Source organism: Lissotriton helveticus, chromosome 11 (genome assembly GCF_964261635.1).
Source record: "Lissotriton helveticus chromosome 11, aLisHel1.1, whole genome shotgun sequence".
Classification (NCBI taxonomy): Eukaryota; Metazoa; Chordata; class Amphibia; order Caudata; family Salamandridae; genus Lissotriton; species Lissotriton helveticus.
Window position 1 is genome coordinate 72,458,438 of NC_136072.1, and position 19,502 is coordinate 72,477,939.

Sequence of the window (19,502 nt, forward strand, 5' to 3'; positions counted from 1 at the left end):
GGCTTCCGCCTCAGAGGAGAAACGAGCAAGCAAGTTTAGACTTGGAAAACCTCAGTTTTCGCAAACTCTAAAACGTATGAGTAAAGTAAGAGTAAAGGCATCAATGCTGATGTCTTACTCATACGTTTGTCATTACTTGATCATGTTGTTTCTCTGCTTTCATGACAAAGAAGCATTTTGGTGGTATTAGTTGCACAACACAAGCTTTTTGATGTAACATAAGTTAACATCAGCCTTTTTATTTCAGTGAAAAGCTATTGATGGTCAATAATGATCCAATCTCATGCTTTGGATTGGTAGAGAAACAAGTCCTGTGCACACGCTTATGTGGGAATCGGTCCTGTTGTCAGGACTCAACAATTAGAAACAAAGTTCATGAAAATGAAGGTCAAACACCAGGTTGTCATATGGGAAGTAGATTTATGGGTTAATCTGGATCAGTACATATGATAGTATCCAGCCGACACGTGTTTTGTCACACCGTGAAGGAGATGTGACTCATCAGGGCTGAGAAGGACATGAGGGAAAACAAAATTAAATAAAATAAAAAAGGGGGCAAATTGAACTTTCAACAAAATTGGGTGGGTGACTCTGTGAAAATGGGAGATCATCTAAGTGGATGTGGAGGCCCTATGGGGTAAGGCAAACTAACCATTGAAACCAAAACATTATGTGAGGTGCAAACGGTAGTGTGTTAAAAACAAGAGCTTCATCATTTGTCCGAGAATTATATGACATTCCGTATGAGAAGGCTAGAAATATCGACGAAGTGTCGTGGTCCATCCTAAGAGAAGACAAAAATTCTTAAGCATAACAGAATGTGTGATAAGGGTGAAGTGCAACTGTTTGGATTGGTAGGACAGATTCGATATTGTCTTAACTTTTTCATTAACTCCTTCGGTGCTCATGACGGCTCCTGGCCATCATGAGTTACAGTAGACGTGTGCTCATAACAGCCAGGAGGCGTCAGAATGTTGCCGCTCCAGCCACGCGCAGCTAATTCCCCGCCTGTGCAGGAGAATTAATCAGTGGGCGGAGTTCTGACGGCTCTCGGCCATCATGACCACACGACCACCGTGATTTATGATGGCCGGGAGCCGTCCTAAGTACTGGAGCGCCACGCCCAACCACGCCCCCCTCGCACCACGGCGCAATTCGCGCCGCAGCGAAGGGGTTAAATTGTTTGGTATGTGTGTTTCAATAGATTCTCGTGATGAGGTCCACAACGAGCCCTGTTACAATTTCAGTCACAAACATTGGGATATTTCTATGTGTTAATGTCTGAAATTCATTAAAACCGAAATCGTATTGGAAAAAACCAAGGGCCACATACATCAACCTAAAAACCGGTCGCAACTCTTTGCGACCGGTATTTCTGCCTTTGGGATGCATCAAACCAAATGCAAAAATCGCAATTTAAGGAATCGCAAAATTTGCGATTACTTAAATTGCGATTGCATTTAAGGAATCACAAATTGCGATTCCTTAAATGCAATGGATTAACCAGTAAAAATTTGCGATTTCGCAAATAGGAATCGCAAATTACCGTTAATCTCAAGTTGAGGGCAATTTGCGATTTCTTTGAAAAATGCACTCAAGTGCATTTTCCAAAGTCCCATGTTACACACACACATGCCCTTGCGCAACATGTGGGTACATTGAAATTTCAGGGATGCAACAGGGTGTCCTTTTGGCACACTTGCACCCTTGAAAATGCATGTGCAATTTACGAGTACCTATTGGGTACTTGTAAATTGCGCATGCAATTCCCAACGCATTCCTATGGGCCCATAGGAATGGATGGGAAACAATTCCTCAATTGCGACTCGCAATTTGTGAGTCGCAATTAAGGAATGTGTAGGAATCACACATTTTAGGGCAATTCTTACATGCATAGACAATAGCGATTCTTTAATTGCGATTCCTTAAAAATCGCAATTAAAGAATCACTATTGACTATTTTTATGCATGTGCACCCGAGTCAGACCATAACAACATTGCATCCCTTTGTTGCTAATAAAACATTGTAATGCAGATATTTATAGTTTCCTAGTTCACAGACAGGCGTTTTGTCACTTATAAGTTTTAGAAAACAACATCAAGGGGCATCTCTGCACCATTCTACAGTCTATCATAAAAGCATTCAAATAATTAATTTTCTTCCAGCTACTGGTTCAGCTGTGGCTTCTGATATGATGGCGGCTGTGGCTGTAGTTGTCGTACCTACAGTTGTGGCTCCTGTTCCTGCACTCACCCTTTTTGCTGTAGCAGCAATTGTTGCTGACATGGTGGCATGACCTATTTAGCACCTATATACTAAACGTGATTACTATGTGATGTAATGGTGCTATGTTTACAATTTCTGTACAACTGTATTTATGACAGAAACGTCCTTTTGCCTTAAAAAGCCCTTCTTCGCTCTGTATATTCACCCCTTGTACCCATTCTGTTAGTGCTGGGCACAGGCTTGTGTACCACACTGGTTGAACTGTGGAAGGTACTCCTTGTTTTGATAACTTGTATATTGAGTAAACTTTGAAGACCACTGTCCGGCTGGACATGTCACTCGCAATATAGATTGATTCTGTCTATATTTATTCTTCACGTATCGCTTGTACGCATGGGACCATTGTTGCATGTACAAAGTACCTACAGTTGTGGCTGCTGTTCCTGCACTCACCCTTTTTGCTGTAGCAGCAATTGTTGCTGACATGGTGGCAGTGCTAGTTGATGTTGTTATTCCTGCTCTGGTTGCAGTTGTGGTTGCGGCTTTAATACCTGCTGTAGTGGTCTTTTGGCCACTGCTGTTGTTTCAGCTGTTTTTGCTCCTGCCAACCTGGCTGTGGTGACACTTGTCATCACTGCTGTTTCCCCTGCTTTGGTGTCAATTGTCATCACTGCTCAGGTCCCTGCTGTGGTCACCACTCTGGTCTCTACCATAGTGTCATCCATGATCGCTCTATAGGCTCCTGCTGTGATTATATATATATTTATTTATTTATTTATGTTTGTACTGTGCCTTATCACCCAGGGGTCTCTAAGCGCTTGTCAGAGGGTGCACACGGACTAGATGGGGGAGCAGGGGGGGCTGCTAGGACGTACCCCATGCCTCCAGGAAGAGCACAGTTTTGAGCTTCTTCCTGAAGGGTAGGAGGTTAATTTCCTTGCGCAGGCTCACTGGAAAGTTGTTCCAGGCCACGGGAACTGCGTTGGAGAATGCTCGCCCTCCCATAGAGGATAGTTTAACGCGGGGGCAAACCAGAAAGGTGGCATCTGCTGATCGGAGAGTCCTATTGGGAACATAAGGGACTAAGCGCTCCTTGATGTACCTTGGGGCTTGTCCGTACAGAGCTTTATGTGTGGTGCAGAGGCCCTTGAACTTGATTCTCTGCCTAATTGGGAGCCAATGACGCTCACGTAGCAGTGGTATAGCGTGTGTCCGTCTTGGTTTTTTAAAGATTAATCTTGCTGCGTTGTTCATGACTGTTTGTAGTCTGGCCAACAGTTGTTGGGGAAGGCCAGCGTACAAAGAATTGCCATAATCCAGACGCGACAGGATCATAGCTGAGACTGAGCGTAGCCGAAGTCAGGAGTGGAGATAGTTTTCGTAGTTGTCTTAGTAGGCCCATGCAAGTACCGACAAATGACGAGACTTGTTGTGCCATAGAAAGTTTGGCATCTATATGAATGCCCAGGCTTTTCACAGCCGCCGCCGGTTCTGGAGAGGGCCCCAGTTCTTTGGGCCAGAGGAGGTCGTTCCAGGGGCTGGACACTGTGGTGGTCGCGGGCACCTCTGTTTTATCCGGTTTTATCTTTAACGAATTGGCTGACATCCAATTGACCGTACATTTTAGTATTTTTTGCAATCTTACATATGCCGTGGGTGTATTGTCAATTTGAATAATAGTTTGAGTGTCATCGGCATAATTGTAGAGCCGGCACTCCATCTGGTTTAGGGCAGAGATCAAAGGCTGCAAATAGGCGTTGAAAAGGAGAGGTGAATGTCCTGAGCCTTGGGGAACTCCGCATGAGAGATCTGCTGGGTTGGAAACCAAATTTGCCAGTTGGACTCTCTGGGGATGTTTTTTAAGAAATGAAGTTAGCCAGGCATGAGCAGTGCCCTGAATGCCGAGGTCCCCCAACCGCGACAGTAATTGGTAATGGTTGACCGTTTCAAATGCCGCAGAGAGGTCTAACAGCACCAGGGCACACAGAGTTTTTTTGTCTGCCCTGAGTCTCAGATCTTCTAGCACGGAGAGCATGACCAATTCCGTGCTGTGATGTGCCCTGAAGCCGGCCTGATTCGGTTCTAAAAGATGATTGTTTTCAAGATGGCGAGAAAGGTGTGGGAGGATGTGCTGTTCAATTACCGTAGCTAAGAATGGCAGCTGTAAGATAGGTCTAAAATTTTTCAACTTCTTGGTATCAGCACCAGGCTTCTTTAGGAGTGGGATCAGACGAGCCTCCTTAAAATCGCAGGGAACCTGTCCTGTTTCCAGGGAACTATTGAGAAGGGAGAGTAAGTCGTCCTCTATTCCTGGCAGGGCCAGCTTAAAGACCCTAGGTAGGCAGGGGTCCGCTGGTGACCCGGGTTTCACTCGCCCCATCAGGACTGCCAGAGTCTCCTTAATAAGTGGTGGCAGAGTGGTTAGAGGGTGGACAATCAGAGGGGGTGTCGGTGAGGGACTTCTAGGACAGCTAAAGCTCGGGGTGCAATGGATTTCTGTCAGGAGATCCGATATTTTATTAGTGAAAAAGGACTGGAATTTGTGACAGTCTTCTTGAGTAAAGGAGAGATTCTGCTCTTTGTTTTTCTTTAACTCGGTCAGGACCTTGAAGGTTTCTTTCTGGGGGTTGCTTGCCGCAGAGGTTCTGTCCTCATAGAATTCGGCTTTCCTGAATATGATTGCCTGTTTGTAGGTGGCAAATGCAATTTCATACGAGACCCGGGCGCTGGGTTCGTACTCTGCGCCAGGCTCTCTCGCTCTGGTGCAAGGATCGTTTCAATAGCCTCAGAGCATCATTGAGCCAGGGAGCACCTTTCCCCTTGTCCAGGATTCTCACCCTACGTGCAGGTGCTGTTGCTTCAATGATGTTTAAGGTAACTGTTGTCCATACAGCTGCTCTTCTTGTTATTTGCAGCGGTTCTAGTTCCTGCTGTTGAGGAGCCTGTTGTGGTGACCATTGTGAACGTTCTTGAGGCAGCTGGTGCAGAGGCAGTGGTGACATCTCTTGTGGCACTTGTGGTTTAAATCATTTTATTGATTTTATATCGATATACGTATTTACATTAACCACCACCTACATCCACTGGCCGGTGGGGAAGCATATTCAAGAGGAATTCATGTGAGAATCAACTTTATTGTATGATTACTTAAAATCTTTTACAAAAGCAAAGCAGATAAATACAAGTTAAGAAGAAGGTAAAGTTAAAATGAATAAAATCTGATGAGGGTTTAAGATGCGAAATGCAATCGTAGTCACCAGAGAACAAATAACTTTGTGCGAGAAAAGGTACATTTAGAATTAAAACAGATGTTTGTTTGGTATTACATGCAAAGAGTGTGCAAAGCTACATCCCAAGGTTTATTAAATATCCTGTAACTAGTAAAAGTTAATATAGACAGTAGTAGTATTAAGAGGGCGATACTGAGCAAGAGCGAGTGCAGGTGTTCCGTGAATCATAAGTTATTTTAGGGTCAGTTCTCGGGCTGATCGTAAAAACATTCCAGCAGCCGCATAAAACTTCCCAATTCGTGCGAGCTCCATCAGGACTATGGTGGTGTATAAATGCCTTAAGGCCTCCTTGCATGTTCTTACGCCGTGTCGAATAAACATGGTTCTTAAATATAAACGCCTACGGGACTGCAGAGCTGGACAACAGCAAGTAGCACTTGTGGTAGCAGCTGCTGCAACAGTTGTCATGGCTACTGTGGTCCGCGATGCGGCGACAGATGTGGTTGCTGTTTTGATAGATCAAATTTAAGACCTTGCTAAACATGCTTTTAGTACAGCTCATAAAAATCCATGGGTGGCAAATGTAGCCGATATTATATGTCATTTTCATTTGATAACTTTATTTCGGTCAATGACCATAAAAGTGCAATAAAATATATACAGGCACAGAGATAAAACCATAAATACTGACAATTTAAAAAGTTATTAAACATTGAGTTATCAAAGAAGGGATAGAAAAATAAACAAGGGGGCATTATTTTTTGTTAATAAAAACAGTTCTTCTCCGCCACATGCCATGTAAAAATCGGGAGACAGCAAAGACAATGGGAGGGGCAGTATTGTATGTTAAAACTCTGCAAGCTTGTGCACATTGTCTAAAACCCAAGTTTTTACACAATGGAATAATCCAGCATTTCCGAATTTCACTATATGCCGAGGCAGAAAAAGAAAAAATGTACAGTATCTTCCCTACAATAATTACAAGCAGGACAATTGGCCTCCATCGACTTTGCCCATTTGGATGTCAATGCCCCAATCGGTATAGAGCCATGCCTCAATTGGGTGTATAGTTTTCTTGCAAGTGGGGGCTGCACTAGATCCAAGAATACCTCCGTCTTGGGTTCAACTTTCATCAGTAAGAACTCAGTAGACAGCCTACCCAGGGAAGTTGAACAATACAGTATTTTGAGGTTATAAGACCTTACAGCCGCCATTAGTACAGACCTTTGCGTCCCTACGCAGCTGTCCTCTGGTGTGTCTCACAATTGGGGCAAACCAATTTGATAGAGGAGAGCCTTTACATGAATTAACCAGGGTATGTTCTTGTTCTTTAGCTGCCCCCAAATTGCAATGAATTCTGCTCTAAAGGATACAAGCTCCGGCACAGACCAGAGCCTTCTCCAGTAGAGCAGAGGTCGTGCAGCTGCCAGTTCATTAATGGGTTCCAAACCCAGATCCAACCTTAGTGGTATAAGGGGCGTGCTTTGGGGAAGGCCAACCAGATGGCGCATGAAGGCCTGTTCTACCTTCAATAATTTATACATGTTTGTGTGTCCCCAAAGTTCTGCGGCATACAAGGCTGCAGACCTGACCTGTGTTTTATAAATCTCAAGGACAGGGGTAACTGGTTTGAAAAATGAGGCTCTATGAAACCTACCTATACCTCCCATAATCTGCGCCAGTCTAAGAGAAGATTTGGAAACTTGATGGTCCCATACAAACTGCTCGGTCAACGTGACCCCCAGATAGATAAAAGTCTTGACTCATTCTAGGGGAGTTCCATTCAATGTGGGATTTGGGCGGGTATGCCTCGGGGGATTGAAAATCATAAACTTGTTTTTCTCCAAGTTAACCTCCAATCCCCGCGAGGCACAAAAGGTCACAAACCCGTCCAGAACCCGCTGGATGCCCGATGATGTCCGCGACAACAACAAAGGCGCCATCTACCATTGGCTTCCGCAACATAGTGTATATTTGTAGAATCTTCCAGTGGTTCTCCAGAAGAAGGCGTGTGTGTCACGCCGAAACGCGCGTAGAGACTACCCTTTAACCCATTGTTTTGTTGTTTTGTCTTTTCATTACATTTTGTACTACTGTATATGTATTGTATTCACATTATTCCATGTCCCAGATTGTTTTAGACATTATTGTTATTTACTGTATTCTTGCCACCTCATGAGGTTTTTATCTTTCATGTGTATTTGTTTTTTTAAATAAATGACCAATATATTTTTTTAATTAATTTGACGTTATTTGTTCAGTACACTGTCGTATTGATTTAACATGTGGTGATGTACCTGACAATTTTCAGGACACTCAAGTTGCCTAGGATTTGTTATATTTGAAATACTCAGCTCTCGCACCCAGTGCACTACGCTCTCTACAGGTCTGCAGTAGGCGCGAATGTAATCGCCCAGCTATATTAGGCTCGAGAAATAGAGGGCCCCCTTTTTACTTCGATAATACTGGTACTTCTGAGCCAGGAGGGGCCCCCTCCTTTCAATCATGGTTTACCGAGTGCTTCTTTCCTTGTATTGGGTGGCTAATTGGCGTGCTCTATACTTTATACCTCACTGACGCGGACCAATGCTGCGTGTGCTGTATTCTTGCCAGACTAATTCTGCCTATTGCCTGGTGTTGTTAATAATTTTTCTCTGTTTATAAACTCAATAAAAGAGATTTAAACAAAATTGGCCGTGGCTTCATGCCCCTAAGTTAACAGTGATACCAATTAAGGTCCTCCATAAAAGCTATACCAAACAAGCATTAGAACAGGCAGAAATAAATTGCCAGCATTGCAAGGACAAAAAACCTGGAAGACATGTTTTATGTTCATTCTTTATTTAATAGGGTTGTTAAACTGGTCATAATGTTTTCTTGGTTATATATAATGTTAAAAAAATGCTTACAGCAATTTTTTATTGTAACTTTTCAACATGCTGTGTAGCAGCCACAAGCAGACCCCCAGGATTTTGCAATTTGCAAACATATTCCAAAATTGGCACGTTTGTAAAAATGCAGCAATTTTTACCAAAGTGCCTGCAAAGTATGTAAAAAAAAAAAAAAAGACTGGTGTTCACCCTCTCTTTACTGGATCTGTGCTGCCACTGAGCCAGTAAAGGGAGGGCGAGCAACAGCGCAGCAGGCAGCAGAGGTGTTAAATTCCTCTGTCGCCTGCCTTTGAAAAGCACCTTGCCCCCTCCTGAACAATTAGCCTGCAGGTCGCCTCACACGTTTGTGTGCCCCCTGCGGACCCTGCAGGCCATTGAAAGGCTCTCCTGTCCCCCTCCCTCCGCTACCCTTCTCTCCCTCAGCTCCCCATTGTCTCCTGTTAACCCCTAACCTCCCCCATGTCTCCTAATTTATACCCGCAACCTTCTCTGCTGCTACCCTCCCCATTCCCCAACCCCCTCCACCCGGACTGCCTGCATGCATAGGTTGTCTGATGCCAAAAACAGCAGGTTTCATTTTCTAGTCTGCTCTCTTTGGAATCAGACACCCTCCGATTCCAGGTGCTGTGCTGCCGAAGACTCTGCATTGTTACAGAGAATATATGATGTTACAATGCAAACAAATTCAAAGCATGCCTTTACAATGCGGGTTTTACATCGCAGTTACCTTTACAACACATACTTTTACAATGCATGCCATTACGACGCATTTTTAGAAACTACCTTTACAACGCATTCCATTATCACGCATACCATTACAACACATACCATTACAAAACATATTACTTTAGGGTGACAATGGGGTAAGTGTTGGATAGTGTGGCGGTAAAATTACTATTGCCACTCCAGTAGTGCAATAGTAGGGTAAGTGTTGGATAGTGTAGGGGTAAAAAATGCTATTCGCACTCCAGTGAGTGCAACAGTAGGGTAAGTGTCGGATAGTGTAGGGGTAAAAACTACTATTCCAATGTACCCCCAAACTCATACCCACCCTAAAACAAAAAAAACTCCAATACTTACCTTATAATGCGTTGTAATGGCAGGCATTGTAATGGTATGCATTGTAATGGCATGCGCTGTAGTGACATGCGTTGTAATGGCATGCAATGTAAATGTAGTCGCGTTGTAACACCTGCATTGTAAAGGTACTGCGCTGTAATGACTGCGTTGTAATGGTTGTTTCCCATTACAGACTGTGACATAACACAGTCTCCAGCTGTGACAGAGCAAAAGCCTTCAGTATTTTTGTGATAGGCACATTTTTTGCGCACCTCCAAAATACCGAGAATTTTGACGTTTTAGGCTGCAAATTTGCTTTTTTGGGCCGCAAAATCCCGGGGGTCTGTACAATGCTCTACAAGACATTTGCAAAGTCAATAGCTCTGGCTAAACACTTATAAGGTCCCAAAGACGAGACCTATTGTCTATGCCAGTGCCTTTTTGGTTTAAGCCATTTCACCTTCTTTAAGAGTCCAGAAGAAGACATAAGATAACACCGATTTACCAAACAAAAACCTCTCCCTCATATAGTGTGTATAAGTAATTGTTCCACGTTGTATTTAACTTTATTAATACATTTGTGTAAATAGGCTATTTATAAATCCTGGTGCTGCATTATATTATTTATACTACTTGCCTGAATAGAAAGATGTACAAAGCTCAATTTACAAAACAGAATGTACACTAACTGGTTTGCAAATGGGAGCGAAGTTTGTAGTGCAACCTGACTACTAATACGTCACATCCCAAATTGTGCATCTGCAGGTTGTCGCAGGACGACCAACCTAAAGAATATGCACTAGTCAGGTCATGATTTGCAATCCCCTGTGACTGACAGCAAATATATGGATAGAGGCCTGCAAAGCATGCAGAAATCTGTCCCAGCATTGCATTTCCAGACGCGAATTTGTTTTTATAAGCAGATGTTTTCGAAGATGTTGGGGGAGCTGGCAGTGATCCTCTATAAGATTGTCTGCACCCCCTGAGGATGACCCATGAAGTTCCCAAAGGGGAAGCTGTCCTCTAAATCTGATACCCCAACCATGCCTTGAACCCAGACACTGAACCCAGTTCAAGTTGCAATCTTCAGTTGACTTGTGACAGTCACAAGTTTTTAGAACTTGATTCTACAGCATCCATAGACCATACTGTCAGTGCATGCTTCAGTTGCTTACTTCCGGTCCATAGTAAATTGACTAGGGAGAGCACAAATACCCAGGGGTTGCTTGGCGGAACCTCATACTGAAACCACAATAACTTCATGCTCATGGACTTAAAAAAGGTACGTTTTAAGAGCTTTCCTGAAAAGGAGACGATTGTTCATCGATTTTAGGTACAGTGGTAATGCATTCCAAGCATTGAAGGCACTGTTCACAAAATGTCTTCTTCCTCAGGAGGCACATTTGAATCTTGTGATTGAAACGCTTTTGGCTGCCGGTAAGCGTAAGGTCCTAGATGGAGAATACCACTTGAATTTCTTCTTCAAGTATTCAGGCCCTATACCATGTAGAACTTTGAGCATGATCCAGAGAACCCTGAATATGAATCTTTGTCTAACCTGCAGCCAATGCAGCTGTTTGAATGCCAATGAGATGGACTGAAACTTAGGGATTCCCAGTAGCAATCGTGCTGCAGCATTTTGAAGGGTTTGTAGCTTATTCATGTGTTGCGGTTGCATGTTCATAAGGCTTTGCAATAGTCGATTTTGGTGACGACCATGTATGTGACTATTTTTTTCTGCAGCTCAGGAGGGATAAAAGACAGGATTTCCTTTAAGGTCCTTAATGTGTGTAAGGAAGATGATGTATTGACATTGATCTGGGCACCAGAAGTAAGTTTATCAGCCACCAGTACTCCCAGGTTACGTACCTTCCTTACAGGGTTGGAGAGAGAACCCAGTTCCAGCGGCCACCAGGAAGAGAACCAGAGGGAGGTTGGATCATGTTATGATGTACCCAGATGTTTTTGGCAAAACCAAAGGGAATGATGGACGGAGTGTTGAACATTGCAAGCACTCACCCCCAGTCAACTGATTTGGGTTTAATCCATCATCATTCTTTAGTTCACTCCGCCACCCTAGGTCAGACATGGCCATATGCAAATCAGTCTGATTCTGTGCCTCATGGGGACAGTCCAGCCTGAACTGCCAAGCCATATCTTCCCTGGACCGGTAACAAGCATCCTGGGACCGGTTTCTGGCTAATCAGCCGTCATCAGCCAGGCTAGCTTGAATCCAGTGGCAAAGTGAGCAAGGGGCCCACGTCCGGGCATACCCTGCCAACTTAGGGTGAACAAAGCAAAACCAAAGGTGATGATGTACGGAGTGTGGACATTGCAAACACTCAACCCCAGTCAACTGATCTGGGTTAAATCCATCATCATCCTTTAGTTCAGTCTGCCACCCTAGTTCAGATATGCCCATATGCAAATCAGTCTGATTCTGTGCCTCATGGGAACAGTCCTGCCTGAACTACCAAGCCATATCTTCCCTGGACCGGTAAAAAGCATCCTGGGACCGGTTTCTGGCTAATCAGCCGTCATCAGCCAGGCTAGTTTTAATTCAGTGGCAAAGTGAGCAAGGGACCCATGTCTGGGCATACCCTACCAACTTAGGGCGGACAAAGCAAAACCAAAGGGGATGATGGACTGAGTGTTCAGGATGCTTGTTTCCGGTCTAGGGAGGACCTGGCCTGGCAGTTCGGTCTCGACTGTTCCCATGGGGCACAGGGTCAAGACTGATTTGCATATGGTTGGGTCCAAACTGGGGTGGCGTAGTGGGCAAAAGAACGATGGGTTTAACCCAGATCTTTTGACTGGGGGAGAATGTTTGCATTGTCTGCATTCCATCCATCATTTGTTTACTGTAATACTTTTTGCCCTAAGTGGGATGGGTATGCCCAGACATGGGTCCCTTGCTCACTGTGCCACTGGATTCAAGCTAGCCTGGCTGAAAAAGGGTGACATACCCTGAAACCGGTTCCAGGATGCTTGTTTCCGTTCCAAGGAGGACCTGGCCTAGCAGTTCGGTCTGGACTGTTCCCATGGGGCACAGGGCCGAGACTGATTAGCATATGGCTGGGTCCAAGCTGGGGTGGCGTAGTGGGCAAAAGAACAATGGATTTAACCCAGATCTTTTGACTGGGGAAGAATGTTTGCATTGTCAGCATTCCAAATGTCAGGAAAAAAAAGTTCCCCTTTGGTAACTGTAGACCTAGGCATCCATTCAGCTCAATAATATCGACACAAAGCACTAATGCAACATTTTCAAACAGCACATAGGGAAATGCAGATACAATCAATGTGAAAAAAACTTTAAAGTAAAAATACACAGTTTATTAGAACAAGTTAAGACCAGCTCAGGCTTGTATAAGGCATATCCGTTAAAAAAATATTACATTTGAAATCACATATACATTGTACACATACACAATATATAAAAAAGGAAATAACCAATATTCGGGACAGAGAGAGAAGGGAATAAAAATTCCTGTTGACAACGGAAAAAACTGCAAAGTTAAATCAAAGATCAAAACCAATATTTGTTATTAGTATTCCATAAGGTTTGTCGTCTTCCAAAACTCAAAGTAGTTCTCCATTTCTTATGAATCAACGCGTTTCGGTGGGCAATCAGTTAGTAGCCAACACCTTCATCAGGATAATTCGTTAAACCATCCCAAAAAACAACCAAATGCCTTGATATTTCAATTCACATTCATACCGCTAAAAGCACCCCCTAATGTCTGGTGGGTATCATCCTTGTTCACAATAACAAAGTCTCTGAGGTGGGCTTGTGGTACTTTTCAATAACTCTAAAACGATCTTAATCACAGTTTCGTCTCAAGGATCGTTAGAAAAGTATTAGAGTAATACTTAAAACTGAAGGTGGGCTTGTGTCAAGTCCTAATCATAAACCCTCTCGGTACATTCCGACGTACTCCAAACAGGGATGCCAGAAAGTGACTTGAGACAGAGACACCCTGTGAGATGATGCGGTATTACTTTAAAAGAACGAGGAATAGCGATGTCCTCATCCACGACACCCCGAATCCGGTGGTGTTCTCTAATAACACACGATCAAGACGGGGCCGATTCCTCCGAACCGAGTCAGCAGCTTAAAACGATTGTCAGCATTCCATCCAGCAATTGTTTGCTGTAACCCAGATGTTTTTGGTCCAGAAGAGGTCCACTGTCTGACGGACACAGGGTTGGAATGTCAACATTTTTTCTAAGACTGGATTCACAACTTTTTGAAATAGAGTTCAGAGGACGCCTCTTTCTTATCAAGGATTTTTAGTGCAACTTAGGTCTTCAAGTGGCACTGTCTATACACATTCATCTACCTACTTGGCACTGAGCACTGTATTGTCTGCAGTACTACATTTGCTCCAAAAGGTGCTGAGGGCCTGGGCGTAAGTCCACCAGTCACTGGTTATAGCAACAGAAGGGTGTGATGGTGTGGAAAGGTAAGGAGAGGACCTGGATACCAGTGCTGAGATGCAGCATTGCATGGAGCTTGAGTTGGTGCTCCCTTCCAGAGTGGAGAGCAGTGTCTTTTCCCATGGTCTGATCCCAGAGGTGCTGTTGGACAGGAAAGCTGACAGGGATTTTAGGCTACATATGGCCAAGCTTAAGATTGAGAAAAGAAACTGGCTATAGCAGCAGAGAAGGAGAAGGCTGAGGCCGGGAGGCCTTAACAAGGGAGAAATACGTCTCAGCTAGAGCTCAGAGCTAAACTGGTGGAATCCAGAGTTACTGGTGGTAGCACCCCCATCGTGCCATCTGGAGACAAGAGGGTCCACAACCCAAAGGATCTGTTGTCTAACTTTGTTGTGGGACATTACCTCAACAAGTGGTTTGAAGCCTATGAGGTTGCTCTGGAGAGCAACAGGGTCCCTGCGGAGAATTGGGGTGCCAGTCTGTTAAGGTTAAAGGGAGGGATGCCCTACTGGCCCTATAGAAGGGGGACAGGATGAGGTATCCCCCTTGAAGGACATCCTAGGCAAATATGGCCTCACCCCAGAAAAGTTTAGGCAGAAGTTTAGGGACCGTCCGAAATGCCCAATCAGTCCTGGGTGGATTGTGTACATTCCTTTTGCAAGGACTGGGATTGTTGGCTGAAGGACAGTGCAGTAAAATATACCAGGGGCTGTACAATTTGGTGGCAATAGAGCATATGTTCAGTCTTTGTTTCGCAGACCAGTGCCAACACCTGATTGATAGCAACCTCACTGGCCCCAGAGTGCTTGCCAAGGAGGTGGACTTCTGGCATAGCACCACAAGAAGGTATCGGGCGGCATCACAAGGGTGGGCAGGGTACCCACCGGAAAGAAGGGGAGATCAAAATAAAAACAAAGGGCCCGATTCACAAAAGTAATTTGAGACAAAATCTTAACTTTACAACTTTCGGTATTTACAAAAGGCATTTAGGAGTGGTAAAGTTAGGTTTCCTAACTTTACTACTCCTAAACTGAGAAAAATCCTAACTTTACGGCTTTCGGTATTCACAAAAGACATTTAGGAGTAGTAAAGTTAGGAATCATACCCAACCCACTGACAGACACTTTGTTTGGCTTCCGCCTTAGCGCCTGAACGCTCAATCAAAGTCCCTCATAAACACCTGGCATGGCTTAAGCCTCAAAGTATACACTGAAAAAAATTGAGATAAACAACATTATAATATAGCTAACTCTTGCGGAATGCAAAACTAAGTAAAGTATGAGAAATTAGAGAGGAACTAAATCACTGACATGTACTGCCTCAACGATTTTACCATTCATTGTTTGCAAGTCAGACGGACACTAGGGGACACTGGGGAAAACTCAACAGATGCAAGATTCCGAGGGCAGAGTGAGGTGGTGCTGTGGTGATGTTGAGGTGGTGGTGTGCTGATGTGAAAGTGATGCTCAGGTGATGCTGAATGATACTCAGGTGGTGCTGAATGATACTGACGTGGTGCTGAGTGAGATTGTGGTCATGCTGAGGTGGTGGTGCTGCACTGGTGCTCAGGTGGTGCTATGTGATGCTGAGGTGATGCTGCACTGATGCTGAGGTTATACTGCACTGATGCTGAAGTGGTGCTGCGTTGGTCCTGAATTTCTGCTGAGGAAAGGTTGTGCTGTTGCTGAGGTGGGGCTGCGCTGGTGGTGGTGCACTGATGCGGAGATAGTGCTGTGCTTATGCTGAGATGGTGCAGTGCTGATGTTAAGGTGGTGCTGCGCTGTTGCTGAGGTGGTGTGCTCTGATGCTGATTTGTTGCTACAATGGTGCTGGAGCACTGATGAGGTTGTGCTGTGCTGATGCTGAGATGTGGTGCTGTGCTGATGCTGAGGTGGTCCTGTAGTGGTGCCTAGGTGATGCTGAGTGATACTGAGGAAGTGCTGAGTGATGCTGAGGGGGTGCTGAGTGATGCTGAGGGCGGTGGTGCTGCGCTGGTGCTCAGGTGGTGCTGAGTGATGCTGATTTGGTGCTGTGCTGCAGTGATGCTGAGGTAGTGCTGCACTGATGCTGAGGTGTTGCTGCACTGATGCTTAAGTAGTGCTGCATTGGTGCTGAATTGCTGGTGAGGTGCGGTTGCACTGGTGCTGAGGTGGGGCTGCGCTGATGTTGAGGTGGGGCTGAGGTGGGGGTGGTGCAATAATGTGGACGTGGTGCTGTAGTGATGCTAAGAAGAAGATGTGTTGATGTTGAGATGGTGCTGAGCTGATGCTGAGGTGGTGCTGCATTGGTGCTGAGGAAGTGCTGCACTGATGCTGAGTTGGTGTTGCATTGGTGGTGGTGCACTGATAAGGAGGTGGTGCTGTGCTGATGCTGAGATGGTGCTATGCTGATCCTGAGGTGATGCTGTGGTGGTGCACAGGTGGTGTTGTGCTTATTCTGAGGTGGTGCTGCGCTGATGCTGAGGTGATGCGGCACTGATTTCTGAGGTGGTGCTGCATCAATGCTCTGTTGGTGCTGAGTGATACTGAGGTGAGTTGCTGCTGAGGTGGTGGTGCACTGGTGCTAAAGTGGTGCTGATGTGGCGCTGCGCTGATGCTAAGGTAGTGGTGCACTGATGCTGTGGTGAGGCTGCACTGTTGACGAGTTAGTGTTGCCTTGGTGATGGTGCACTGATGCAGAGATCGCGCTGAGTGATGCTGAAGTGGTGGTGTGCTTGTACAGAGATGGAGCTCAGGTAGTTCTGAGTGATACTGAGATGGTACTGAGTGATGCTGAGGTGGTGCTGATTGATACTTTGGTGGTGCTCAGGTGATGCTGTGCTGGTGCTCAGGTTGTGCTAAGTGATGCTGAGTTGCTGCTGCGCTGGTGCTGAGATGATGCTGCACTGGTGCTGATGTTGAAGTGGTGATGCGTTGAAGCTGAGTTGCTGCTGAGGTGATGCTGTGCTGCAGCTGTGGTGGGGCTGTGCTGGTGGTGGTGCACTGATGCAGAGGTGGTGCTCTGCGGATGCTGAAGAGGTGCTGTGGTGGTGTTGAGTGATGCTGAAGAGATGATGCACAGAGGCAGAGGTGGTACTGCAATGGTGCTGAGGTGGAGCTGGTGCTGAGGTGGTGCTTCACTGAGGCTGAGTGATGATGTGGTGGTGCTGTGCTGGTGTTATAGTGGTGCTCAGGTGCTGCTGAGTGATGCTCGGGTGGTGCTGTGGTGGTGCTGCTGAAGTGGTGCTGAGTGTCGCTGACTGGCGCTGAAGTGGTTATGCGCTGATGCTGAGATGGTGCTAAGGCATTGCTGAGATGGTGTTGCATTGTATACTTGCATGGTATATTGTTAAGTAACCTCACATTACATGCCACATTTGGAGAGCGCGAAGAGGCATCTGAGTTCCGCGTCTCGAAATGAGGGATAGCGTTGTAATACTGCGTGTTTCCCCAGCACTATAGGGAGAACCTCAGAATATATTCAGTTGTTAATGGCACAAATTCCACCAGGGTTTTTCCTGGTGATAATTATTAGGACAAAATCTTGCAGGTATGATAATGTTGCATCAGTTGTACTACAAACTTTAAAGTAAACTTATTGTGCCTCGTACAACTCCTCCAAGAGTGAGGTCCTCAAGGTCTTCCAATTACCACTGCATCCACTCTGTGTGCCCTATCTTTAGCCCCAAGGACTGCACAAGGTTCTGATGCAATGTTACACAAACCCACATAAACATTAAGCATTTTGTTCTATCTGTCTTTAAGGTTAACTCCCAGCTGCTGTGCACCAGTCCATTTGCTTCTGGTGCTCAAATGTCCTAAGATCAAAATAATAAATAACCCCTGTGTTCACTTCCATATTCCTGTTTGTGTTCATATGACCTCATTTTGTTTTCTTCTAGGATTCCTCTTCATAGCAGTATTTCTCATGATCCCAAAACCGTCCATGTTGAGTTCTCTTCAGGTGCCCTGTGACAAGAAGATGACTAGCAAATATGTCAGCGATTCCAAAGATTTGGTGAAAGAGGTAAGGGTGCTTGCTGCTGTCAGATTCAGTGATGGGAAGAAAGGGAATGAAGCAGAAGAAATAAAGGACAGAGGGATGGAGTAATAGAAGATGTAGTCATCAACTCATATTACTACACTGGGCTGGTATGCTTGCTGGTGACAATATGTGAGGTTAAGGCTGGCCACAGTCCTTAAAGATTCAACATCTGTCATGGTTTCATAGTTATCTGATCTTAGTCTAATCTGGGCTGAAAGTCACATGGACATCCCTTTGATTTGTAGCCTATGGTGGCCTGTTGGGGTCATTGAATCTGATCCCACCATCAGGCCAAGGTTGGACGAAGTCTTTCCTGTGATGTCATTGTTTGATAAAATGTGTGTTTTTATATAAAAAAAACCCTACCAATATTTAGTGACCAAAGATAGGCAAATATGGGCCACTTATTGGCAACCTGCCATTAATTCACGTTAAAATCATTTATGAAAAAGAATTGAGCTATTAAGATCTCGCCAACATTTACTCAGAATTTGTGAAAACCTTCTGAAAAACAAGAGACACATCTTGTTGCCTTTACACATTGTACTACAGTACAAACAGTAAACAGTTCATATTTCTGGAACTATGTCAAGTTGACTTTTCGCCACAATTGATTTCCAGTATTCCTGCTTGTTGTGTAGACATGGTGCGAGTCCCCAAATCAGAGTCTTGCTGAACCCTCTGGCTAACCTTAAAAGCACTACTTTCCCCTTTTCAAACCTGTAATGTTAACACCAAGAACATTGTTTATTTCACATTGCATATTGACTTTGTTTTTGTTGGTTGACAATTATAGGAGTGCTGTAGTTCCCTGCCATCCAAACATAAGATCTTCACAGGCAGACAACAAAGGAGCATAAGCATTGCAAAGAGGAGGAAGAGTGCTTTTGTCCTAGTTGATACCTCCAAGGTAGACCAGCCTAAACTTTATCACCCTATCACTTGGGACCTATGACTTGGTTTGGCTCATAATGCAAAGGGTAAAAACATCTCCAACTATTTTGGCTGAAGGCCTATAAGCACCCTTGTGTTTGTGCCCAGCCACCCATACCTTGATGGAATTCTTCCACCTGCTGCTTGACCATACCGCCCTATAAATACTTAGTCAGCTCCAAGACAAACATTTTAGAACTTGTGGTTGGAGGCGAGGTCAGAAAGAACATTCCAAACACCCATATCAAGCCTCAGTATCACTTTTTCACACTTCACCTTAAGAGATATGGCTGGATCTAGTCACAGTAGACTTCCAGGGTTCATCGAATGTTCCAAAGAAAGGTAAGAAGATAAAATAGCAAGGGAAGGAAAAGGTGTACTTAATGAAAAATAATAAGAAACCTAAATTAACACTTTATTGAAACAATAGTCAAAGATAAGGGGATCTCTTGCTAACACCTGTGGATTCTCTGTCAGTTGAAGTGCATGCCTAACCCTTGTTTCCTCCTTGCCTCTGCCTCTGATGGACTATGCATGCAGAATTCCTACTCTTCACTCTGGGTGCCTGCTGAATTACCAATCATCGCATTGCATTTGGTGGACACCTCTCAGATCTCTTCTGCTGCAGTTAAAGTTGGAGTCTCCTTCTGCGCTTCCTTCACCTCTCTTCTTCAGTGAGTTTCCTTCTTCCACTTGATTTCG

At 44.7% G+C, this 19,502-nt stretch overlaps 1 protein-coding gene across 1 annotated transcript in view; it reads left to right on the top strand.

Annotated features, from left to right (window-relative positions):
- Nucleotides 1–19,502, top strand: part of THPO (thrombopoietin) — a 274,091-nt gene that overhangs the window by 229,626 nt on the left and 24,963 nt on the right. Inside the window, exon 5 of the mRNA XM_078667860.1 lies at nt 17,725–17,849. Within this exon, the coding sequence (XP_078523986.1) occupies nt 17,725–17,849 (125 nt within the window). The remainder of the gene's footprint in view (nt 1–17,724; nt 17,850–19,502) is intronic.